We start from the raw sequence: 26,933 nt of genomic DNA on the forward strand, positions 1-26,933 counted from the left end.
ATTGCATATGCAAATTTCTGTCTTGCTTTTCTTTCTTTTTAAAAAAAAATTTGCTAGAGGGTGTGTGCACTTCTGAGACAGAGAGAAAAAGAGAGAGAGAACCCCACTATGGGGAACAGAAAGGCTGCAATCCTTTCTCCTTTATTTCTCCTTCCTCTTGGGCCTTTAGGCATGCACTACACTCATCTGGTGTGTTTTTCAAGCTATTGGGACTCGAATTAGCCAGGTGGGATCCTGCTGCCTTAATTACCACACTCCCCACTGTCCTGTGTCTTGCTTTTAAAAACTAATGTCCATCATAAATATTTCTCCACGATATCTTACTTAAGGGCTATATAAAATCCTATCATATGGCTATTCTATAATTTGTGTATTCTTGTTCTTGTATTGGACATCTTTATCTTAAAGGCTTGCCTCCTTGTAAGATTATTTACTTGGGAAACACTCTTAGGAACAGTATTGATAGGTCAGTGTTTCCACCACAGTACTCTTCGTAAAGGTCTTAAGAATTCAAATTGTCACCGCTCCTCAATAATGTATCCCCCTCACAGTATGTACCTCTGCCTCTTCTAAAGCAGCCTGGATGTCACATTTCTCTTGTTCCACTTGCTTCTTTATTTTCTCCAATTCATGAATTTGCTTCCCTCCCTCTGCAATCTGCTCAGTGAGGTCAGAAATTTCCTCTGTGGATGAACAGGCAGGAAGAAGTGATCAGAAAGGTGGCCACCTGGAAAGGTCCTCTCGGGGCTGTGTGGGATAGGGACAGTCATGAGGACTCACGCTGTAAGTTCTTGTTTTCTCTCTTTAGTGTTTCAAGTTGATCCAGGGATTCCTCATAGGCATTCTTCACCTTGAACAGCTCAGTACTAAGAGACCGGGACTCCTTCTGGGAGGACTCAAGTTCAGCCTGAGTCTCCTCATACTTCTGTTTCCATTCTGATAGGACCTGAAATACAGTAGAATGTCAGCTGCTGCAAGGAGAAAGGAAGACTAAATGAAACATAACATTTAAGCATATGGCCACCTTGTCAAAGTTCCTTTGCTTCTTATCAAGAGCGGCACAGGCAGCGTTAGACCTTTCCACATCGAGCATCAGGTCCTCCACTTCATTCTGAAGCCGTTGCTTTGTCTTCTCAAGGGAAGCACATTTGGCGTTCACAGCTTCTACATGTTCCTCAGCTTCCTGCAGACGCTGGGCCAGCTTCCTCCTGGAAAGTCCACCAGGTGGTCAAGGAGAGTGGCCAGGAACAGGGCAGAGAGATCATGTCCCTGGCCCCTTGTACAATCCTGTTCTATATTGGCAAATAATCATATGGTTTCAAAACCTGTGTCAGCCAGAACTGCTTACTGGGTCATCAGAAAAGTCATGACACATTTTTCTATGCAAAAATGTGTCATGACTTTTCCAACGACCCAATTGATGGATAAACTGTATGAAAGGTTCAAAGTGGTGAACAGTCGAAATCAATACCTTGCTACGTTTCTGAATTCTCAGAGGCAGATGTTGGCGCTGTCATCATATGTTTCTGATTACATATGTAATTCAGGCTTCTCTGAATTTCTGGTTATATATGATTGTATATGTATATGATTAGCCAGGACAATATTATTGGTTGATTTTTACGTCCCCTCCCATTCCAAAAAGAACTTGAAGCTAATTAGGTATTTTATGTGCAAATATATACTGAGCATATTCATTCTCTTGCTCAGGATTTTCCATTTTCTTGTACATACTTTCTTTCCTAGAAAATAGCTAGTTTCTTGTAATCATCTATAATTTGACAATCTTAGCAGAGAAAGAAATTAATGGATATATCAGAACAAAAAATAAACAATACCAATTTTTTTCCCTTCTAAATTGTCTGCATTCTTGCTGCATTCCCTACTGTGGGCCAAATACAAATCCTTAAGCTTGGACATCCTTTGATGTCCAAGAAGATCTACTCAAAGGTCTCCTCTGGCCTGTATGCAGATTAAGACCTACTTTGGCTATTATATATGGTTCATGGGCTCCAACATTGAGATGTCTGTCTTCTCAATGCTTAAGGAGGTGGGCTCTGGAATCAAAATTTCCAGTTCCAATCTTAACTGTACCTCTAAGCATATGGTTAAAATCTCATAGCCTCAATTTTCTCATCTGTAAAATGTGTCTAAGAATAATGATACCAATAGGCCCAGATGTAGGGTGCAAGTGGTAGGGCATTATTGCGCAATACTGGAGCAATATGAGAAGTCCCTGGGTTTGATTCCTAGGTTGACCTGAAAACAGGATGTGCCTGTGGGTGTGTCTGTGATCCTGGCCAGCTGGAAGGCTGGGGGGGCATGGTAATCACAGTATGACAGGACCTTATTGGGGCCCCTGTCTCACTCTCAAGAAATTAACTTAAAAAAAATTAAAAAAGGGATCAGCAGTTAGTGTAATGGCTGTGTCGCTGGACTCCTATGTAGTAGACCGTGGTTCGAGTCCCAGACCTGGTGGCTTAAACTCACGCCGGGCACGTGTACATGCGTGCCCAAGATCCCAAAAGGAGTGAGGAGGAGAAGGGATTGCGGCATGGCCATCTCCCCTGGGGGGTGATTTCTCACTTTTTATCTCTCTGTCTCTGTCTTTCTGGTGAGCGCACGTGCCCTACAGCAAAAACCTCTTCCAAAAAAAACAAAAAACAAACAAAAAATTAATTTCATATATATATATGCTCATACACACACACACACATATATAAATAGTATATAAAATTTATTCTTTATGTATTTATATATTAAACATATATCACCTATTATATATTATAGCCTATTATACACATATTATATAATAATTGTATATAATGTAGCTATAAGCTTTATAGATATAATAGTATATTTATAAATATAGAGAATAATCACACCAATCTAAGGTGGTTATGAAAAGTAAATGAATGAATGTATATAGTACTTGGCACATAGCATGCACTCAGAGGATGCTAGCTTCTGCTATTGTTATATTATCATCAATATCATGGCGGCTCCTAAGAGTTGATAAGTTGGGCAGCTAAGAGACCATGTCTTTTTTCCCCCTCCAGAGTTTGCACAAATCTCATACTTGGCCTCCTCCAGCTCCTCTGTGCGCTGGATGGCATCCGTCTCGTATTTGGTCCTCCACTGGGCCACCTCCCCGTTGGCCTTGGACAGCGCCCTCTGCAGCTCAGCCTTGCCCTCCTGCTCCTCCTCGTACTGTTCCCGCAGCAGGTCACAGTCATGGCGGGAGGACTGCAGGGCGTGGGCCAGGGCGTTCTTGGCCTATGGAAATCTCAGTTCAGTGACTTAATTCGTGTGTTCAGAAGATTTAATTTGCACATTCTAAGTAGAACGTAACTGCCATGTTTCTCTTTGATTAGCTAGAAAGATCTTTGATAGAACTCACTTTGCTTTCTTCCTCTAGCTGACGTTTCAGCTCCTCAATCTGCTGAGTAGATGCTTGTTTGCTCCTTGAAAGCTGTGAGACTAGAGCATCTTTCTCATCTAATTGTCGGGAATATTCACCTAAGAGCAATGGAAGTAAAGGAATTTTAATGGCATAAAAAATAAACCTGCAGCTTATATGTGTGGGTGAGTGAGTGTGTAAAACATACTATATCTGCATCCAAATCTTTTTTAAAGAATTATTTTAACTTTATTATTATTATTTTCCAGTTTGAACAGATAGAGACAGAGAGAGAGAGAGAACGTGAGAAACCATGAGGTCTGGGACTCGAACCATGGTTGGCCATGTGGGAGTCCAGTGCCTTTAACAACCATGCCACCTGCTGATCCCTCTAAATCTTGTTATAGAACTGGTTAGACCTGGAGATTAAAAAGTGGAATTGTCATGGGATATAATGAGTAAACTTGTCTGTTTATTTTTGTATGTTTTTCCTTTTAGATCTACTCAGCAAGTTCTGATAGTTTGTTTGTTCCCCCCTCTAAACTGGGATTACTGCTATTTGTTCAGTACCCTTGCAGTTGCTTCCATCTAGTCTAGGGCGTTGGGACCCAGAGAAGGAGTCTTTACCCGCTTCAGTCTGCAGGCGTGCTCTCTGGGCTGTCAGCTCATTGATCTGCCGCTGATGCTCTTCTTCCTTGGTTTTAAGTTCGCTCACTTGATCTTCTAGTGTACGACACATCTTTTCAAGGTTTCCCTATGGGACATGGCGATGAAGGATGAAACATTGAATGCAGTTTTAAAAAAAGATCTTGATTTTAAAAATATTTTTAGAGGGAGTAACTTTATGTCAAGTTGGAGTAGAAAGTGATGACAGTAACTCTGTGGAAGGAGCCAGAATTTAAGCATGGTGAGTGCATAATATCCTTAAAGTGGTCATTCCTGGAGACACTTCATTAATCCAGTGATATTGACACATGTTTAAAGTGGATTCTGAAATCATCTTAATGGGTCATAACCAGCTGCTTTTTCTTTATTTATGATAAAGCACATGTATGCACAGATGAGAGAGTTAGAAAAGAGAGAGAGAGGGCTGGAGAGAGAGAGAGAACACACATGGAATGGTCATGTGCTGATTCCCTTCCTCTAGGCCTAAGACCACTGGGTCTTGGGCATTCCCATGGGTGCTTGGTGTGTTTCAGGCTGACCAGGCCACGGATTTGATTACAGTTACCATGTAGAATTGTTTTTCCCTGAGCAGTGCATTACCCCTGCACCACATCAGCATGAAAAATGAATTAGAATGGAATATATTGGGATAGAGAATATGAGTAATGCTATAAAATGCCTGCAAAATATGTTTAATGACATGAATAATGTTAATGACAGAGAACAGTTTTTATTTTAATATATAGGTTATTAACCTCATTTAGAGATAATGTTGGGTACCTTGGCTTTGGAAATGGCCTCTGCATTACTGCTGAGGTCATCGATCTCCATCTTCAGCTCACTCTTCTCTTTTTCCAGCTTCTGCTTGACCCTCTGCAAGTTGTCAATCTGCTCCCCGAGCTCGGCCATACTGTCCGCATGCTTCTTCCTCAGGGTGGCCGCTGTAGCTTCATGCTGCAGGGTGGCCTCCTCCAGGTCCCTGCGTAGTTTCTGGAACTCAGCCTCCCTCTTCTTGTTTAGCTCCACCTGAGCAGAAGTTGCTCCACCGGCCTCTTCCAGCCGCTCACTGATCTCCTCCAGTTCCCGGGAGAGGTCGGAGCGCTGCTTCTCTGCTTTGGCCCTGGAGGCCCGCTCTGCCTCAATTTCTTCTTCCAGCTCCTCAATGCGGGCCTGAGAGTGAAACAAGCCCATGCGCATAAATGCATCTCAAGTTTAGTTTTGTTTACTATTAAAAAAAAAAAAAAAGGAGGGGAGGTAACACACCTGCAACTCTTTGATCTTCTTTTGCAGTTGAATTTCTACTGCTTGTTCATCTTCAATTTTGCTTATCAAATTGCTGATTTCAAATTCTTTCCTTTAGGTAGAAGAATAAGACATATTAACACTTATATGACCTGTAAGATGGTTTCATAGAGGGCTTTTTTCTGGAGCTCCTACTTTTTAAGCTTTTCATCGAGCTGCTGTTTGTCATTTTCCATATCCATTGTGGATTCTTGGGCCAGTTTGAGGTCTCCTTCCAGTTTCCTCTTTGCTCTTTCTAGATCCATCCGAAGTTTCTTTTCTTGTTCCAGAGATCCTTCAAGCTAATAAGAAAGTAAATATATTAAACATTTAAAGTATATTTTTAAAAATCTTTCAAAAGGATATTAAATATGTGCTCACATCATCCACTTGCTGTTCTAGCTTGGTTTTGGCTTTGGTCAGCGTGTTGACTTTGTCCTCTTCTGCCTGCAGGTCATCAAGGGTCTGCTGGTGGGCCTCTTGGAGGGCCTTCTTCTCCTTGGTCAGCTTCGCGATGGTTTCATCCAGGCCAGCCATCTCTTCTGTGAGGTTTTTCACCTACGAAGGTCAAGAGAGGTTATTTCTCCCATAAAGCAACTCAGTTGGGTGGCAGAACTTCCACACAGTGTTGTAGAATGTGAGTCGCACCTTGTTCTCTGTGGCGTGCTTCTCCTTTTCAACTTTGGCCAGTGTCAGCTCCAGGTCATCGATGTCCTTCTTGAGTTCTGAGCATTCATCCTCCAGTTTCCTCTTCTTGGCGGTCAGCTCAGCATTGATCTCCTCCTCGTCCTCTGCTCTCTCAGTCACCTCTTTGATTTTGGCCTCGAGCTGGATTTTGTTTTTAATCAGCTGCTCACACCTTTCCTCTGCATCAGCCAAGCTGTCTGCTTCCTGTGGAGGGATTCATTAAGATATTTAGGGGTTTGCTACTTACTGCAAAACTTGCTTTTGCACAAAATCTTATTTTTTTCACCAAATTCTGTTTAATATTTCTGTGTGAATAGACATTCAGCTTAATCAGATGTTATTATATGGTTGGAGAAATATCACTAATAGGAAGTGGGGCTATAGCTTTAGATGCAAACTAGTCTTCAAAATGATTGGCTTGGAGACATTGACTATTTAAAAAAATAATGTGTTGAAGACTGGAATAAATTATAGATAGGACAAAAGGAAGCCTGGGTTCTTATCCCATTATTGTCTCTGTATCTATTACCCTGGAAAAATTGCTTATTCCTCTTTTTCTTATTTTATAATATGCAAATACAGGTATTGCAAGAAATGATTGCTAAGAGCATTTCAACTATAATTCCAAAGATTTTGATTTAGTGAAATTTGTTAGTTCAATTTTGATCATTCCCTACTCTCCTCAAACAACTGCTTGTTAGATTGAATTAAAAAAAATAAAGAGAGGGAACCAGCAGTTAGTGTAATGACTATGTCGCTGGACTCCCACGTAGTCGACCGCGGTTCACGTCCCGGACCCTGTGGCTTAAAACTCACGCCGGGCGCGTGTGTGTGCGTGCCCAAGATCCCGAGAGGAGAATGGAGGAGAAGGGATTGCGGCGTGACCATCCCCCCTGGGGGGTGATTTCTCGCTTTCTGTCTCTATGTCTCTCTCTGTCTGTCTGGCGAGCGCACGCGCCCTACAGTGAAAATCTCTCCAAAAAATAAAATAAAATAAAATAAAATAAAATAAAGAGAGAGAGAGAAGGAAAATAAATACACTTATCTGAAGCATTAAAAAAAAAAAAGCCAGCAAAACCTGCCACAGGGTTTGTGTTCATCAGATGGAAAGACAAGCACATGGGGAGAGAGAGAGAAGGGGAAAGTAAGATAGTTCCTTCCATGGAGGTTGGTCATGTGCTGCAGCACTTTCTTTTCTATCTGCCTTAACCACCAGGCCACTGATGGCCTTCCATGTGCATGTTTATACACTAAAACCTTCCTGATAGTTCTATTTAGCTATATTGTCAAAAATTTCCATTTCTGTTTAGATAATTACCTGTTAATCTCAAAATGTATGTTAGAATATACAAGGACGTGTAATTCTGAGAACCTGTATAGCTTAGTACAATTTTTGTGAGAAATTAAAGGATTCAAATAGTTTGGCCACTAATTTATTAGGTTAATTTGGCCTGGACGATTTCTTTAACTTCTCAGTGTTTTCTTTGTTTACATCTTCAGTTTTTAAAACATTTAAATGAGTGACAATGGGCACTTGCAGGGGTTCCTTTTATTTTTAATGGCCATGTGCTGAGTAAATATTTACTAACTGACAGATAACTGTTAAAAGAAGTTAAGATGGAGAGGCTATAGTCCTGCTTTTTGGAAAAATGTATCTTTCATAGAAGTAAAGTTATCCGAAGGAAACACTGAAAATAGTGTAAGCAATTTGGAAAACTATCATTGTCACAGGTTACTTCATGGCAGTGTTGAATTTGGGGAAAGAAATGGTTCTGCTTGGCTGAAGTGTTAGCGCCAGACTTTCTCCTACTCAACTGTAATGCCTTCCTGCACCAATAAACAGAGGCCTTACGAACTCGAGGTTTAAATGAAAGGAAAGATCAGGGAAGACAAGTTGCTCTACCATGCAGGCTGGCAGTACAGTTCAAGTAATGCAAATAACTTTTATTGAGCTAAATCTCAGGGTTTGAGGAAAGCAGATACAGAGAGAAATAAGATTAACTGTCTTTCTTGAATTTAAGTACAATCTCATGGGCTGTGTTTAAAAACTGTACTTTTAAGGTTAGGATGAAGCAGCTCAAGGGGTAAAAGATTTGGGGGCCATGACTTTTAAGTTGTTTAAATTTTGTGGTATTATTGAATACTTCAATCTTCTTTTTCCCTTTTTAACTTGGAAGTAATTGTGCCTTTCCTGTCTCATAGAATATTGAAAAATAAATGAAATACTTTTTTTTGTGCTTCCAAAGTCAGTTTTTTTTTTTTTGAGAGATTTTTGCTATAGGGCGTGTGCGCTCGCCAGAAAGACAGAGAGAGACAGAGAGATAGAAAGTGAGAAATCACCCCCCAGGGGGGATGGATACGCCGCAATCCCTTCTCCTCCATTCTCCTCTCAGGATCTTGGGCATGCACGCACATGCGCCTGGTGTGAATTTAAGCCGCCAGATCTGGGACTTGAACTGTGGTTGGCTACATGGGAGTCCAGCAACATAGCCATTACGCTAACTGCTGGTCCCCAAAGTCAGGTTTTTTAAAAAAATTTTCTTTTATACATTCAGTCACCGTGTATCATTATAGCATGCAAAATGAATTTTTCCTGCATGAATACACTGCATATTAGTCCATTTAAAGATATCACATATATCATATCAACCTACAATTTTCCATTTGTGTGTTCTTTAAATGTTTTGCATTTTTCTTTTTTCCCTTGATTTCCTTCCTGTCACCCTCCTCTCACTGTCTCTAGTATTCACAATTATTTTCATGTTTTTATATCTTCCAGTTTTTCAGTTTCTGCCATAGAATGCAGACATTTGGTATATATTAAGTGGGGCCATACAGTGTCTCTCTTTTAGTCTGACTTGCTTTGCTTATTCATCCACTTTTTTTTTTTTTTTTTTTTTTTAAAGAGAGGTTTTTGCTATAGGGTGTGTGCGCTTGTTGGAGGTACAGAGAGGGACAGAGAGATAAAAAGTGAGAAATCATCCCCCAGGGGAATGACCATGCTGCAATCCCTTCTCCTTCAGTCTCTTCTCGGGATTTTGGTCACACATGCCCATGCACCTGGCATAAAGTTTTAAGCCAATGGGTTAAGGACTCCAACTGGTCAACTACATGGGAGCCCAGTGATGTAACCAGTATGCCATCTGTGGGTCCCTATTCATCTACTTTCTATAGATAAATGAAATACTTAAAGCAACCCAGGGTTTTTTTTTTTTCTTCCCCTTCCTCCTTACCCAAGACTATTTATAGATTCAAAGTAGTGCACATGCCCTATGGCAAAAACTTTTAAAAACAAGTATATGTACATTCTAGAAAAGCTTCAGTAATATGGTGCATCCACAATGTGGAGTACTCACGGACTGAACCTGGAGTTGCAGGTCATTTTTCTCTTTCAAGAGGGTGACCATTTTCTCCTCCAGTTCCTTTCTTTTTGCCTCTGACTTGGCAAGTTCATCTTTGGTTTTCTGGAACTCTTCCTTCATAGTTGCCATCTCCTTTTCAGTCTCTGCACTTTTAAGGAGGGGCTTGATCTTGAAGAAGAGCTTCATCCAGGGCCAGTGCTTGACGTTCATGAAGGCTCGGACATTGTACTGGATGCAGAAGAGGGCTTCTCTAAAATGACACAAAAATATCAGTGTAGATTCATTTTTTAGAGGCAATGTTATTGTTATTTATCACACACAAATTCTTTTAGTGACTATCCCCCACATATAAATGATATGCCAGATTCTGTATATATCATATGTAGGCTTTACACACACACATACACACATGCACATGTGTGTGCTCTCAAACTGATACTCATAGTCTGAGATCCTTAGTATAATCACTTCGATGATGTGAGTACCATTCACATTGAGCAATTCCGTGTTTTCAGTCCTTATCGACTTGTCAAAGAAGGCTTTGGAGGGTCTTTGAATGTACAAGAAGAAACACCTACGAGTTGACCTATTAAAGTATTAATGCTTTGGGAGTGGGCATGGCAGTTGTATGTTGCTTGTGCTGCTTGGCTGTTGATCTGTGGCTGTGAAGTATGAAATGGCATAGGTTGCTTTCTGAATTGCCCCACCCAAATTGAGCCAATGATTTGTGATCTCTTTCTTGAAGCTTTCCCTTTGATTTGGATCACTTCATTTGTTAGTGTCTTCAGATAAAATACAGGTTTTTCTCAAATTCTTTCAAGTGTCTCAGTCTTTTTTTTTTTGGAGAGGTTTTTGTTATAGGGCACGTGCACTCTCCAAAAAAGACAGGGAGAGACAGAGAGACAGAAAGCAAGAAATCAACCTCCATTGGGGATGGTCACGCCACAATCCCCTTTTCTCCATTTTCCTCTTGGGATTTTGGGCATGCATGCACATGCGCCCAGCATGAGTTTAAGCCACCAGGTCAGGGACTCAAACCATGGTCAACTACATGGGAATTTAGTGACATAGTCACTACCCTAACTGCTGGTCCCTCAAGTGTCTCAGTCTGTTCAAAGTAAATTGTTAACATTTGTAGGGCATTTGGCTTGGGTTGAGCACCATGATTTGTTTTATTTAAATAAAACCATGGTAAGCTTGTAGAAACACACATGTCTCTTCAACCTTGTTAAGTGGAAATTCTCGGGACCAGCAGTTGGCGTAATGGGTATGTCGCTGGACTTCCATGTAGTCGACTGTGGTTCAAGTCCCAGACCCAGTGGCTTAAACTCATGCCGGGCGTATGTGTGTGCATGCCCAAGATCCCGAGAGGAGAATGGAGGAGAAGGAATTGTGGTGTGGCCATCCTCCCTGGGGGATGATTTCTCACTTTCTGACTCTCTGTCTTTCTGGTAAGCACATGCACCTTATAGCAATAACCTCTCCAAAACAAAAGGGAAATTCTATTTCTATAGGTCCAATTTCTAAGACTTGTAACTCAGAGAAGGTAGATACCATGACATAAACCATAATGTGGATATGTGGAAAAGACTTGAGAACACTTAAAATTCAGACCTAAATAAGTGCAGGTGAGCAAAGCGAATGCAAAAAAAAAAGTGTGTACATAAGAAGAGAGAGTCTTGCAGTTCTGGGGAGATGGGCTGGGCAAGATTAATTACAAAAAGGGAAATATTGAATTGGTTAATAAATAAGTTAGGATGAGGGGAGAGGGCTTATGCGGAATTGAGAACAGGAGACAAGCAAATTGTTCAGCCCAGGTGGTAAAGGCTGTGTAGCTGGAAATGATAGATTAGGTGGGGATTAGAGAGGGCCTTGACAGCCAAGCAAAGTAACTTGCATTTGATGTGGGATACCATGGGAAGCCATGACTGAGATATGGCATGATCAAAATAGTGCTTACTGCAAACTGCTCCTGTGAGATAGATGGAAAGGGTGAAATTAAAGGCAGGAGAGAAGTTTTGGAGGGCATCCAAGTGTGAGGGATGAATCAATGGTTGATGTGTTGTTGGGGGTGAGTTCTGAATGGGGTAAGAAGCACATGTTAGCTGCAAAATGAAAGAATTTATGAAGAAGGCTGATCCACAGTCCCTGAGGGCCCTTTTAATCCTGATAGTCTGTATGGTTGTTACCTCCTTTGCAACATCTTCTGATATTCAACCCTCATTAGGAATCCCCTACAGACAGCTTGTGTTCTTGTTATAATCTGGGCCAACTTTTCATCTCTCATTTCTTCTAGAAGACCCAGAAGGCCAGCTTTGAAGAAAACCTGGAGAAAGGGAGAGTCACAAATAGTCTCCATTTCTCAGAAGACAAAAAAAATGGCAGAAGGTACTTGGATCAGGTATAAATAAACAAGAGCTATACCTTGGTGTGTCCAAATTTATATTGGGTATGATCAATATCAATAGAGGCAAGAAGTTTTTCAGAAGCCTTCTTGCTATCAATGAACTGTCCCTCTGGAATAGCACTTGCATTTAAAACCTTGTATCTGGTTAAGCAGAGAAAGAATGGTTAGGAAGGTGTGACAACAAACGCAAACCAAATGACACCAAAAAGAAATACCAATAAAAATATAAAAACAAAGTAAAAGAAAATACAATTACCTGTTAAGGTTGGATAGTAAACAATATGAATTTCTATCACATGTCTCTTTTCTGCTATTCTTTCAACCCGCTATATTATCCCACTATCATAAGATCGTATTGTTTGACTTCTTATGAGTACAAAGCAGGATACATGAAATACAGTGAACAGGAGACAGCAATTAAGGTGATAAAATATTCAGAGCCTTTAGTTAAAAAGACTGACCTCTGTTTAAAATCTCCATATAATATCCTGCTGGGGAATCCTTTCCTGCAGATGCGGATGCCCTCCAGCACACCGTTACACCGCAGCTGGTGCAGGACGAGTTCATGCTCCATGGCCCCTAAAAATACAGAAGAATATTGGCTACTGGGCACTGAATTTTCTGATCTGTGCCTCTTTGATTATTCATGCTCTGTGTCTTACCAGGAGTTTTGGTTTCATTAGGAATGATACACCGTACGAAGTGAGGGTGTGTGCTCCTCAGATTGGTCATCAGTTTATTTAAATTTTCCTGGAAAACCAGACAGAAGGGACTTGATGAGAAAGTTCCATTTCAGAGTGCTTTTTGGTGTGGAATGAACTCTGGCACTCTCTTAACTATCAGACACGAGCCAGTGAGGCTTTGATTGCTTTGTATTTTGAAGGTCTAGCTTGCCAGATAACCCAGAGGCCAAAATGTTGGAAAGAAATGCACATCTCCAAGGTATTCATTTATAACACCTAGGACCTGGCTTATAAACAGACTGCAAATTCTGTAACCTTGATACACGGGAAGTGGTCTTAACTGGGAAATGGAAGATAAATGACTCTGACCTTGCTCTGCTGCTGATGAGCTGCTTGACTCTCTAAAATCCCATTGTCTCTCTGAGCCTCATCTGAAACTAGCCAAGATTATCTCTTAGGTCTCTTCCCTCTTAAGGCTAATTATTTCCACAGTAGTAGTTTATAGAGGCAACCTAGGTTAGCTGTTGTCCCAATTTTTGCCATTCTCTCTTTGAGTTTATTATTCCCTGGAAAATGTAATCTCTTGTTTAGTTTTGTTTTTGAAGAGGCTAAAGTTGTGTAGGACAAGCAGTTAGCGTAATGGCTATGTCATTGGACTCCCATGTAGTCAACCGCGGTTTGAGTCCCAGACCCAGTGGCTTAAGCTCATGCCAGGTGCGTGTGCATGCGTGCCCAAGATCCTTGAGAATAGAGGAGAAGGGATTGTGGCATGGCCATCCCCTCTGGGGGGGGTGATTTCTCACTTTCTGTCTCTGTCTCTCTGGCGAGTACACACACCCTATAGCAAAAATGTCCCCCCCCCAAAAAAAAGAGGCTAAAGTTGTGAGATTATACAGTCTTGCATGGGTAGAGTTTAGATACCTGAGAATATCCATAGTTTGAATCATATGTGGGGAGTTATTCCAGAAATAGAGTAATTGATTATGACAGAAGAGGGTTTTTTACTTAGTCATAGAAAATTCACATGGTAAATATTTCTCGATATTTCCTAAGTCTACTCTTTAAGAAGGCAGGTTTTTTTTTCCACCTCTCAGTTAACAAGTAAAGATATGAGTTTCTACTCTTTTTTTATTTTTTTTAGAGAGAGATTTTTTGCTATAGGGAAACAGAAAAAGATCAATCACTGCCTGGCAGGATGGCCACACTGCAGTCCCTTCTCTTTTATTCTCCCCTTGGGATTGGGCACACGTGCATGCATACCCAGCGTGAGTTTTAAGCCACCAGGTCCAGGACTCAAACTATATTTGATTACATGGGAGTCCAGTGACATAACCATTACACCATCTGCTGGTCCCAAGTTTCTAATCTTGAAAACAAGACAAGTTGATGAAACAAGTCTTTTTGGTGAGATAATTTACATTGGTACTGAGAAAGTAAAAGAACAAAGAACAAGATCATTTTCCCTGTTTAAGTCATAGGTCATATGTCATATCTGCATTTGGGTTTTAAAAAGAATGAGATTTAGTGATACAAATTCTGATGAAGCAATATTAATCCAGAGATTTAGAACATTCTTCTTTGGAAGAGTAAATTTTTTAAAATTTAATTTTTTTTTTTGCATTTTTTTTCCAGGAAGAGTCCATTTTTAAGATATGTAAGAAAATTACATAATTTTGAAGTAAAATCATTATTATTGTTCTTTTTCTCAAGAGGTGTTTTTCTAGCTTAATTATCCATTTAAATCATTAGGTGATTTTCAACTATTATTAAAAAATTAAATCTACGCTAGAGAACAAAGATTTCCTTTGGTGGAAGGACATCCTAAGGAGTGTATCTTGGGCTCCTTCTCAAAGAGGAACTCAGGAATGAGCTGAAAGGGCAGCATTAGTGAAATGAGAATATAGCTTTGAAGTTCAGCTATGCTTCTTAAAAATCAGCTTCATTATATAATAAAGCTCCTAAGGATATTCTCGCATTCCTGAATATATTAGATAACCATAATAGAGAATAATGAGTAGCACTAGCAGGCGGCTTAGTGTTATGTCACTGGCTTTCTACATGGCTGACCACAGTTCGAGTCCTGGATCTAGCAGCTTGAAACTCATGCCAGGTGCATGTATGTGCGTGCCCAAGGTCCTGGGAAGAGAGTGGAGGAGAGTGGAGGCGAAGGGATTGTAGCATGGTTATCCCCTTGGGGATAACTTCTCACTTTCTCTCTCACTGTCTCTGTCTTTCTTTCTCCAAGTGCCTATGCCCTAAGGCAGAAACCTGGTGAGAAATGTATTCATGTTTGAACATTCACTTTACAAGCTAAGTGATGTATGTGATTAAATGTATAAAAGAAATTAAGATAAAGTAAAATAAAATTTAAAAGAGATATATGTGATTAAATGTAATATAATAAATAAATAAATAAAAAGATACTTAAAAAATAATAATAACGGGTAAAACACCAATCCCTACAAGAGTAGTATTTGCTTTGGCTATACCCAGATGAAAGTGAATATTTTAAATGATTTCTGTTAATATGCCATTCCTTCCTAATTTTTTCTAAATTCTATAATTATGATAATTTATAGAAACTGAATAGGTTTCTAGAATTTAATTTATACTTTACCCTGAAAAGGGCTGACACAGTCTGGAAAGAAGAGCCCTTCTTCTTAGCTCCTTTCTTTGCACCGCTGTCTGAAGTAAAAAGAAAACCCATCAATTAGAGAACAATCCAAGAGGCTGGAAGGCCACATGAACATTCTGTGAGAATAGGTTTAATTTAAATGAGAGGCGCAGAAAGTACCTGCTTCAGCACTAGCATATGTAGAAAAGAGACTGGCCAGAGTCTTCATTGCGGACTTCTGGTACAACCCAACAACAGTGTCATTTAGGGGGTCCTTATTTTTGTCGAGCCAGCCAGTAATGTTGTAGTCCACGGTGCCAGCGTAGTGAATCAGGGAGAAGTGGGCCTCGGCCTTGCCTTTGGCAGGCTTGGGCTTCTGGAAGTTGGCGGACTTGCCCAGGTGCTGGTCATACAGCTTGTTCTTAAAGGAGGTGTCTGTTGCTTTGGGGAACATGCACTCCTCTTCCAGGATGGAGAAGATGCCCAGTGGCTGGATTCAGAAAAGTAGACACTCATGTCATTCTGACTTCTCTCAGAAGATGTAGACACAGTTGGCTGTCATGTGACTGAATTCTGGCACCCACAATTAAATATAAACCATAGTCACAGCTTAGAGAGGTCTCTTTGTTATCACTGAAGCATATGTGAGGAGTATTCCAGAAATAGAGTAATTGATTATGACAAAAGAGGGTGTTTTTACTCAGCCATAGAAAACTCACATGGTAGATCTCTTCTTTTGAGAGATTTTTTGCTCTAGGGTGTGTGTGCTCAGCAGAGAGACAGAAAGTGAGAAGTCACTCTCCAGGGAGGATGACCATGCTGTAATCCCTTGTCTGGCAGTCACCTCTTGGGATTTTGGGCATGCACACGCATGTGCCCATCTTGAATTTTAAGCCACTGGGTCCAGGACTTGAACTGAGATTGACTATGTGGGAGTCCAGCAATGTAACCATTACACCATCTGCGGGTCCCCAGTATTTTTGGATATTTGTTAGGTCTTAGGTCTTCTTTTTCCACCATTCCTTCTCACATTCAAAGTGTAGTAGTATTTTCAATGAGAAGAATAGCTGGATACAAACTCCATATGTCAGCACAGTATGTGGGGAGTGATTTGTTAAAATGGTTTGATTTTATCACATTTTTTCCTATTAAATTATCTACTGACAAAGTGTTATTTGCAGTGAAAAAGACTTACTGACTTAAAATGATGTTGACTCTATGTGCAATAACTAACCAGCATAAATAACTTAAACCTTATTTAAGAGACTTTAGTATTTAATCTCCTTAAAGATATTATGAAGTAGCATTACTAATTTGACTTCTTGACTTCAAACAGAAACAGGCAAGGTTTCATAGAAGCACTAGCTGTATATATTCTGTGTGTTAATTTTTATTTAGAGAAAACATTTATTTCTGTTGTTGACATTTTGGATCATAATGGAGACAGATTATGACTAGTGAGGATAGTTCTTCTAGTGAAGCAGGCCATCTCAAATAGAGTTTTCAGTGTTGGTTTCAAATTGGATTTGAGGGACCAGCAGTTAGCATAATGGTTGTGTCGCTGAACTCCCACATAGCCAACCACAGTTCGAGTCCTGGATCCAGTGGCTTGAACTGATGCTGGGCGCTTAAGCCAGGTGTGTGTGTATGTATGCCCAAGATCCCGAGAGGAGACTAGAGGAGAAGGGATTGTGGTGTGACCATCCCCCCTTGGGGGTGATTTCTTGCTTTTTATCTCTCTGTCTCTCTGGTGAGTGCATGCGCCCTATAGCAAAATCCTCTCCAAAAAAAAACAAGGATTTGAGGTATAGGCAGTAGGCCAGTGCTGTGCAGTGCTAGAGTCACATGGAAGAAGACCAGGGGTTCAGATCCTATTCACTTGCAACACATAGGGTACCCATGTGATCTGGCTGGCCGGAAGGCTCAGAGGGGGATCATCACATGGCAAAATCCTGTTAAGGGTGCCTCTCTTTCTCAGGAAAGAAATAAACTTAAAAAAATGAATTCAAGTCAATATAAGAATAAACCAATTAGAACAAGATGAAAACAACACTTCTAGATCCTTCTTATATAAAAGTAACTTCTAAAACAGTACTTTTCAAATTTGTTCAGATCTCAGATTATTTGAGATTATAGTAATACTTTTTTTAGAATTGCATACAACATCTGGAAATGTCATCCTTACAGTCTGACCTTCCTTTAGAAGTCAAACAGACCTTCTCAATAAGCTCGATGCAGGCAGCCAGGTCCATCCCGAAGTCAATGAACGTCCACTCGATGCCTTCCTTCTTGTACTCTTCCTGCTCCAGCACGAACATGTGGTGGTTGAAAAACTGTTGCAGTTTCTCGTTGGTGAAGTTGATGCACAGCTGCTCCAGGCTGTTGAACTGGGCATTTCAAATGCCAAAGAGTTTGAGTGAATTTGGGGAAAAAAAGCAGACAACAAAGTAGAAGTTCTCTTTCCACCAGTCCTTTATCCAGACAACTCACGTCAAAGATCTCAAAGCCAGCGATGTCCAGGACCCCGATGAAGTACTGCCTGGGCTGCTTGGTGTCCAGCTGCTGGTTGATGCGGGTTACCATCCACAGGAACATCTTCTCGTAGACGGCTTTGGCCAGAGCACCCACTGCATTGTACACCTTCACAGACAGAGTAATGTTTGTTGGTGTATTAAAGGCATGCCATGAAGGTGTGTGATTCCTTCAGGCTATGCACTTACCTGCTGCACCGTCTGGCCTTTGGTGACATACTCATTGCCGACCTTAACTCTGGGGTAGCAGAGGGCTTTGAGCAGGTCAGCAGAGTTCAAATTCTGGAGGTAGGCTGCCTTGTCAGCAACTGCAGAAACATAGTTCAGGAAATGTAGTTTTATGATGGATATTTTCTTTAAACTAATCTTTCTATTTTTCTCCAATCTAATTTTTCAATTATTTAAATAAAAAGGTTTAAATTATTCTATAAAAGATCAAAGGGAGTCCTCTACATTGGAGTATATATTTGCCTATTATGATCCTTCAGTTACACCATCTTTTTGCAATTTCTTGCAAATAGTTTTTGAGAAATTGTTCATCAACAGTAAACATATGATCAATGTTTATTATGATATTTTATATTAGGTAAAAAACAATATTTCCTGCTTCTAAGACCTATTACATATAGCTGAAAGGATAAGATAAACACATCTTAGTATCCACTCTTAGAGAACAGTAGAAGAATATTAGGATTTCTATTTTAGTTTTGCCCCTTCTGGTTTAACCTTACTCGTTTCATTTCTTTATGTGAAAATGTGGGTATTGGGACCAGCGGATGGCATAATGGTTATGTCACTGAACTCCCACATAGCCAACTACGGTTTGAGTCCCAGACCTGGTGGTGTGAAACACACTGGGCGTGTGTGCATGCATGCCCAAAATCCTGAGAGGAGAATGGAGAAGAGATTGTGCATGGCCATCCCCTCTGGGGGATGATTTCTCGCTTTCTTCTCTCTGTCTCTGCCTGGTGAACCCATGCGCCCTATAGCAAAAATCTCTCTCATAAAAATAAGAAGAAAATGTGGGTATTAAATTTCACTGGGTGATCCCTACAGGGTCCCTTTCTAAAACGTTGTCAGTGACTAGAATGTAAATGCCAAATGTCAGGAACAAAAATAACTAAGTAACTATGGAAAGGTTCAGGGGGGAGAGAGAGAATGCCAAGTGGGGATAGTCTGGAAAGGCTTTAAGGAGCATGTGACTAGTTTTCCATGGTTAAGTCCTGTATGCTGCATAGCCTTTCCATATGCAGAGTATATGATTTTACTTTCTCTATTCCTTTTTAAAATCTTACTTGCTGCAGATATTGTCTGTAGGTTTGTGTAGAGACAAATATCCAAAGGCATACAGATATCTCTAGGGGCACTCTTCACCCATAGCCCTATGATTATTCAGACCCTCTGTGGCCAGCTACTAGGCTTCCCTAACTAGTGCTAAAATAGATCAGTAGGTAAAGTTGTCTCATATATCTGCTCACCACTGCCAGGACAAAGCAGGAGCAGCCATTGCATCTGAGCCTCTGTCCAATTATCTGGCCCTAAGTTGTGCTAGTAAGTGGCTACTGGGGTTCATTGTAACTTAAGTGGGCTGGAGAGAAATGGTGGAGATGAGATATGAGGAAGAAGGGTGAGGAAAGCATGTAGTATGTATAAATAAGTCTCTGTCCTGCAAAAGTCCAGCTACAAAGGAGGTAGCTATTCTCGGATTCAAATCTAGAAAGAGGTTCTTTTGGTACCTTCAGTGCCATCAGGCTCAGCTTGCTCCTCACGCTGCTTTTGCTTGAATTTCATGTTCCCATAATGCATCACGGCCCCTGTGAGCTTATAGATGGACACTTTCTCTTCGGGAGTAAAGCCCAGGATATCAATGGCACTCTGCCAGGGACAATGATAGGACGAAGGTTAGGGCAGAAGAGGCTGACTTACTTAGGGAAGATACTATATCCTGAGGTAACCACCCTATGGGGAGGTTGCTATCATCATTCCCACACATAATGGACTTACGTCTGTGGCCATTAGCTCTTCTTGGTCATCAATGCTGGGCACTGTGATCTCCCCCTGACTGACGAAGGCATAGTCGTACGGGTTGGTGGTGATCAGGAGCATTTCTGGGAACACAGAATTTAATGTGTACACTTTACATTAGACACTGTTAATAAAAATATTGACTTCTATCTATGAATTTAATATTTTTCTTACCAATTAGATCTGGCTTCTTATTGGAAGTGATCTGATAAAAAATATGATAGCTTCTTTCCGCCTTTAGCTGGAAAGTAACTCTAGACTTTTCTAGAAGATCTGGAAAGGGAGGGAGATAAGATACTGAATTCAAAACCCCAAATCATTGCTTCTGAGCTATTAAATGAACCTTGATATCTTTGGCCCAAATTGGGGCATTACATTTGACCCCACTGAAATTTCAGTTTGTTTGATCTTATGGTTGTTCATATTAGAATTTCAGATGCCGTTGCCCATAGCTTTCACCATCTAAGAGCAGCAACTGATACGTACCTGCTTTAGGACAAACACATCTTTCATGTGGAGGACCCATGACCTCTGTATTTCATTCAGTTACCCACTTTTCCTTAGACTACTTCGGATTTACTCTGTGGAGAGGAGCTATCTTGGAAACGTCTTAAAGCCCCGATCAAGAGCAAGCACAGACATGTATTGTGTACTGATAGGTAACATGTAGGAGACTATAAGAAATTCTACTCTTTGTCCTGTGGAAAACAAAATAGATGCTTCCAAAGCAGGAATTCCTCTAGGATGTGCTATAGAACCATCAGTCTGAGACCGAGATAAATGGAGCACAGAAGGGATTATGGGTAAGTCTGGTATTAGCTCAGGCAGACCTGGCAGCAGACCAGTGTTTTACAGGTTTCATACACAGCAAATGCCACAGAATATCCCTGCAAGTAAAATTGCCGTCTCTCTGTTTCAATTTTAGTGGTCCTCTTACTCACATGTTTCGATATCAGCAGATGCCAGTTTCCCTGTAGTACCGAAGTGGATCCTAATGAATTTACCCTTAAAAACACAAAGGTTATTTAGTATTTTAAAGCATACAGAGAAATGCAACTGAAATAGTAACTCAGACAGGACTACTCTGGCACCTAAGGGTGGAAAAGACTCTTCTACAACCAAGAGACTCACAAAGCGGGAGGAGTTGTCGTTCCTCACGGTCTTGGCATTGCCAAAAGCCTCTAGGAGGGGGTTGGCACTGATGATTTGATCTTCCAGAGTCCCCTGCAAAGGCAAGAGCAGTCCTCGCATCTGAGGCTCTGGACTTCTGGGAGCCACGGCAGAGCCTTGATTTGGACTCTGGGTTTGGCTATCAGACGCACCTGCATTTTGCCAGGTTCCTCCTTCTTCTTCTCCCCAGTAACTGCAATTGTTGCAAAGTACTGGATGACACGCTTGGTGTTCACAGTCTTCCCTGCCCCGGATTCTCCGCTGTCAAATGGAAATCAGAGAAGAGATCAGAACTACGGCCACATTGTCAACATGTACATCAATCACTGCAAACGAGGGGAGGAAGAAAGTCACGTACGTGATCAGGATGGACTGGTTTTCACGATCTGTGGAAGAAATCAAGATTTTCAGTATTTTTAAATAAGTGAATCAGTTAGGATGAAACAAGCTTATCCTTTTTTAACTTTTTGAAGCTGTCCTCTGTGATTTTGGCTTTGTGGTTAACCTCCGGAATAGCTGATTGACTCTCAGCGGAAAAGCCAATGCATCATCTGTTTCTTCTTGGGTTTTATTGGTTGTTTTTTATTGTGGTAAAATACACACAACGTAAAGTTTACCATCTTCATCATTCTGAAGGGTATAGGTCAGTGGTGCTAAGTATATTTGTAATGTTGTGCATGCATCACCACCCTCCATCTTTGTAACTCTTTCATCTTATAAAACTGAAACTCTAGGCCTATTAAGTAGTGGACTATTCCCTTCTCCCCCTGGCTCCTGGCAACCACCATTGTATATTTTGTTTCAATGATTTTGACTGTTCTATTTATCCCAGAGAAGTGGAATCATACAGTATTTGCCTTTTCTTTGTGACTGGATTATTTCAGCCAGCATAATGTCTGTCCTTAGGGATCATCTATGTTGTAGCATATGTCAGGACATGCTTTAAGGAAGAATAGTATTCTACTGTATGTGTATATTACATTTTGCTCACTCATTCATCCATTAATAGACGCTTGTGTCACTTCCACCTTTTGGTTACTGTGAATGATGCTGCTGTGAACGTGCGTGTACAGGTATTTGAGACCCTGCTTTCAGTTCTTCTGGGCATGTACTCAGGGATGGATCCTACTGCAATTCTGTCTTGAACATGTCGAGGAACTGCTATACTGCTTCTCACAGTGTCCTGTACCATTTTGCATTCCCACCAACAGTGTACAATGGTTCTAGCTTCTTCACATCTTTGCCAATTTTTTTTTCTTTTTACTGTTTGGAGAGGTTTTTGTTATAGGGCGCATGCATTCGCCAGAAAGACAGAGACAGAGAGACAGAAAGTGAGAAATCACCCTTCAGGGGGGATGGCCATGCTGCAGTCCTTTCTCCTCCATTCTCCTCTCAGGATCTTGGGCATGCACGTATGCGCCTGGCATGAGTTTAAGCCACCGGGTCCGGGACTCGAACCACGGTCAACTACATGGGAGTCCAGTGACATAGCCATTATGCTAACTGCTGGTCCCATCTTTGCCAATTTTATTTTTTTAAAAATACCCATCCTAGTGAGTATGGGGGTGCATATTTTATGACTTTTTAATACTTTCATTATGGAAAACTTCAAACATATATAAAAGTAGAGACTATAAAAATATTAATATAATGAGTCACTGTGTGCCTACCAGTCAGATTCAACAGTTATTAACATTCAGTTAATTTTATTTCATCTATACCCTATACCAATCTCACTGGATTATTTAATTTATTTTTTCCTAGAGAGAGATTTTTTGGGGGGAGAGGTTTTTGCTATAGGGTACATGTGCTCGCCAGAAAGACAGAGAGATAGAGAGACAGAAAGCGAGAAATCACTCCCCCAGGGGGGATGGCCACGTCACAATTCCTTCTCCTCCATTTTCCTCTTGGGATTTTGGGCATGCATGCACATGCACCAGCATGACTTTTAAGCTGCAGGGTGTGGGATTCGAACTGTGGTCGACTACGTGGAAGTCCAGTGTTGTAACCATTACGCCATCTGCTTGCCCCCTCACTAGATTATTTTAAAGAAAACCTTAGGCATCATATACTTTTATTTGTAAATGCTTCAGTTAAGAATCATAGAATTTGGGGCCAACTGGTGGCATGATGGTTAAGGTAGCTGAATCCCACATGCCCGACTCCATGGTTCAACTCTCAGACCCAGAGGCTTGAGAAACACACTGGGAACAAGGGCATGCATGCCTAAAATCCCTTGAGGGAAATAGAGGAGAACGAATTGTGGCATGGCCATCTCCCCAGCAATGATTTCTCAATTTCCCTCTCTCTTCCTGTCTGTCTGTCTCTGGCAAGCACACAACCCTATAACAAAAACTAAAAAAAAAAAAAAAAAAAAAATAGAATTTTGATGTTATATAACATCTCAGAAATTGCTTAGGCCAGCTTTTCCGTCTAACAGATAAAAAGTAACTGAGAACCAGACAGGAATAAGTGCTATTTTGAATACTAATTACATAGTTAAAGAAATTCAGGTCTTTAGGCTTCTGGTTTGTGCACTTTTTTTTTCTACCTGGCCTCCTTTCAGCTTTTGATGTCACTAATTTGACTGCTGGTCATACTATAATAAAGTGGGCACAGCTGGGGTGGTGCAGTTGTTTGTAGCACAGTGTTCTGCAGTGCTGGGAGCTGTGTGGAGGATTAGGGCTTGGATTCTGGGTCAACCTATACACACCAGACACGTGTGATTCCCAGCTGGCTGGGGAAAGCTTGTCGGGGGTGGTGGTATAGCACCTGTTGAAGGTTCTTGTTTCTCTCCCATGAAATAAATACATTTTCCGGGCGCGTGTGCGTGTGTGCCCAAGATCCCGAGAGGAGAATGGAGGAGAAAGGATTGCAGCGTGACCATCCCCCCTGGGGGGTGATTTCTCGCTTTCTGTCTCTCTGTCTCTCTCTGTCTGTCTGGCAAGCGCACGCGCCCTACAGTGAAAATCTCTCAAAAAAAAAAAAAAAGTCAATACATTTTAAAAAATTTATCTCTAAAGAAGGGGTCTGAAATTGTAATATATTTTCCTCTTAATCTTGCATAAATTTCTAAAATAAGTATCAGCATTAGTTATGTGACTGATAGATTTTTTTTTTTTTATCATAGGGCATGTGCACTAGCCAGAGAGATAGGAAGAGACAGTGAGAGGGAAGGTGAGAAATCACCCCCTAGGGGAATGACCACAGCATAATCTCCTTTCCTCCATTCTCCTCTTGGGATTTTGGGCACACTTGCACACACACTGCTGGCCCGAGTTTCAAGCTGCCAGATCCAGGACTCAAACCATGGTGGGTCATGTGGGAGTCCATTAACCACTATGCAGCCTGCTGGTGCATGTATTTATTTTTTGCTGATTTGTTAAGTCTCTTAATTTTGTACTGATTATAGATTTTAGAGAATTCTAAAACCCCAAATCGGAGAAAATAGCTACACATGTAGTTGTTATTTAGATTTAGATATTTTAGATGTATATATGGACATAGGCTCTAGAGAACTTTAAAGTAATTATTTAAAAAAATTTTTATAGAGAGATTTCTGCTACGGGGTGTATGCCCTTGCCAGAGAGACAGAAAGCAAGAAATCACTCCCTGGGGGGATGACCATGCCACAGTCCCTTCTCCTCCATTCTCTTCTTGGGGTTTAGGGTACGCACGCACATGTGCTTGGTGTGAGTTTCAAGTCTCCGGCTCCAGGACCAGAAGTGCAGTCAGCCATGTGAGAGTTCAGTGACGTAACCATTATGCCATCTGCTGGTCCTGAGAACTGTGTAAAGTTTTATTCCAGGAAGTAGGTACAGATTTTTAGATTATATTCAGATTTATTTTTTTTTCCTAGTATAAGCAAAATGGGGGATATTCATACTGCATCTAGTAGAGCATAGATAAGAAAACAATGTTCTTGTCTCCTTTGGCAAAGCTAAAATAGCACTAGCCAGGTCAGAAGCCACAGTTCTGCGTGGTTTTATATGAAAATCATGTTTGGGAGACAGAAGTAACCTTGAATCTGGAGCAGCCCCCAAATCTGAGGAGTGGAGGCCGTGGTGGTTGTGGCAGTGTACACAGCTGTGTATGTGCAGCTGCTGCGTATTCAAACCTTTGAAGTGAGCCAGCATTTGGGAATTTCTGGGAGGTAGCTAGTGCCCGTTGACAACCAAAGAACACTTTATTGGCATAGAATCCTTGGGAACTGCTGCCCAATTTGTAATGGGAGCTCCCTATTTTATCTTTCTTCCCCTTTAAAAGACAGTTTAAAAACAAGTGCAACAAAACAGATGAAGAAAAAATAAAAAACCCTTCACTTTCCAAAGTTCAGTGGAACAACGGGAAGTATGGGAATTTAGATTATTTCTAAGGGCAGTACATTTGGTGTGTGAAGATAAAAGGTTTTAATGCTGAATTTGGGCCCTTAATGTGTGTCAAAGCTGGTTGTTTATGCTTTGATAGGGCAAGAATAACAGACTTTGGTACAATTTTTAAAAAATAAAGAGACCTTACCTCTCCTCCCCCACGAAAAACATGAGTTGTGATGATTTTTTCTAATAAAGAAATGTTTCAAAATCTTTAAGAGGAAAGTCATGATTCTTCCTTCACTCATATTCTACCCCAAAGGCTAGCAAGATTAGCTGTGTCATTTGAAAATAAAGATAAAGGGAACAGAAGATGGCATAATGGTTCTGTTGCCAGACTCCCACATGGCCGAATGTGGTTTGAGTCCTGGCCCGGGGGCTTAAAACTCACTCCCAAAATTCATGTACATGCACCTAGAATCCTGAGAGAAGACTAGAGGAGAAGGGATTGCCGTGTGGCCATTCCTCCTGGAAGGGGGTGATTTCTTGCTTTCTGTCTTTTTCTCTGTCTGTCCAGCGAGTGCTTGCACCCTGTAGCAAAAATCTCTCTCTTGAAAAAAAAAAAAGGAAAAGAAAAAAAAAGACTATTAGACTATTTCTAAGGGCAGTACATTTGGTGTGTGAGGGTAACTCATTGCAGAGTTTGATGCTAAGCAAGTCTGTTTCCTGTGATGTACTACCGTCTTTTAAAGTCTTCTAGTTGTGGCTAACCCTTTTCTTCCATTGCTGTGGATGAGGATAGTTTGAAAAATCTATTTAAACTTTTTTCTTATCCAAACCAAAAAGTAAAAAAAAATAAGGAAAACAATGACTGTGTTTACAAAGGTCTGCTAATGGTTTCAACTAGGCTTCTACTTCCTCACTGAGAATTCAGTGAGCTTCACTCTACCCCTGTGAACCGGAAGTGTCATCTGGAAAGAATATAGGATATCATGGCTGCAAAAGTTCCCTGGAAATGGTGAAGCCCGTAGCTGGGAGTAGTATTGTAATGAGACCTTGATGAGGAGTGTTTGTGCATCCTAGATCCTTGCCACACATTTCTGTAGATAGTTGCCTCGCCCACTCACCGGTCAGCATGAACTGATAGGCGTTGTCAGAGATGGAGAAGATGTGGGGCGGGGCCTCCTGGCGCTTTTTGCCTCGGTAAGCCGCCACCACCTCGGGGTTGTACACCGGCAGCCACTTGTAGGGGTTGACGGTGACACAGAAGAGGCCCGAGTAGGTCTGGGAAAATGAGAAAATACAACATGTGCCTCTTGCTTTTATTCAGAGAAGCAAGTGGAGTAAGATGGCGAGGGCACTCACGTAGATCATCCAGGCTGCGTAGCGCTCTTTGAGGTTGTACAGCACTCCGGGCTCGTGCAGATGCGTCATCATGGCCATGTCCTCGATCTTGTCGTATTTTGGAGGGTTCATGGGGAAGACTTGGTCTTCCTTGACGGTTAGAGTCTGGTCAGTAAGCAAGAGACTAGTATTACTGGTTGTAGGTAGAGCTTATGCCTGTCTGTTTCTTTGGGATCTAAATCTGTTACTGCACATCTTTTTCTGGTAGTATTCATTGCCTTAAATAAAGGCATGAAAATATATTCATTTCAGAGTTGGATGCTAAGGAAATCTGTTTTCTCTGATGAACTAGGATACTGCCATCTTTTTTTTTTTTTAAAGAATTATCTATTTAATTCCACTTATTAATTTTTAATTTGAGCAGCGAGAGACAGAGGGAAAGAAAAAGGGAAA

General features: G+C 41.0%; 1 protein-coding gene across 1 annotated transcript in view; it reads right to left on the bottom strand.

Moving 5' to 3' along the window:
• The window catches only part of MYH8 (myosin heavy chain 8), a 36,915-nt gene that overhangs the window by 6,723 nt on the left and 3,259 nt on the right, over positions 1-26,933 (bottom strand). The window contains 30 exon segments of the mRNA XM_027774917.1: positions 559-683; positions 781-946; positions 1,025-1,208; positions 3,080-3,276; positions 3,401-3,519; positions 4,028-4,154; positions 4,847-5,236; positions 5,330-5,420; positions 5,504-5,649; positions 5,729-5,905; positions 5,996-6,238; positions 9,391-9,646; positions 11,586-11,722; positions 11,821-11,944; positions 12,265-12,382; positions 12,466-12,553; positions 15,104-15,171; positions 15,281-15,590; positions 17,317-17,487; positions 17,591-17,740; positions 17,821-17,939; positions 19,368-19,506; positions 19,636-19,739; positions 19,831-19,929; positions 20,598-20,661; positions 20,788-20,880; positions 20,979-21,087; positions 21,185-21,212; positions 26,264-26,420; positions 26,502-26,645. Of these exon segments, the coding sequence (XP_027630718.1) occupies positions 559-683; positions 781-946; positions 1,025-1,208; positions 3,080-3,276; positions 3,401-3,519; positions 4,028-4,154; positions 4,847-5,236; positions 5,330-5,420; positions 5,504-5,649; positions 5,729-5,905; positions 5,996-6,238; positions 9,391-9,646; positions 11,586-11,722; positions 11,821-11,944; positions 12,265-12,382; positions 12,466-12,553; positions 15,104-15,171; positions 15,281-15,590; positions 17,317-17,487; positions 17,591-17,740; positions 17,821-17,939; positions 19,368-19,506; positions 19,636-19,739; positions 19,831-19,929; positions 20,598-20,661; positions 20,788-20,880; positions 20,979-21,087; positions 21,185-21,212; positions 26,264-26,420; positions 26,502-26,645 (4,443 nt within the window).

The sequence above is a fragment of the Tupaia chinensis genome, unplaced genomic scaffold (genome assembly GCF_000334495.1).
Source record: "Tupaia chinensis unplaced genomic scaffold, TupChi_1.0 Scaffold000493_1, whole genome shotgun sequence".
NCBI lineage: Eukaryota > Metazoa > Chordata > Mammalia > Scandentia > Tupaiidae > Tupaia > Tupaia belangeri.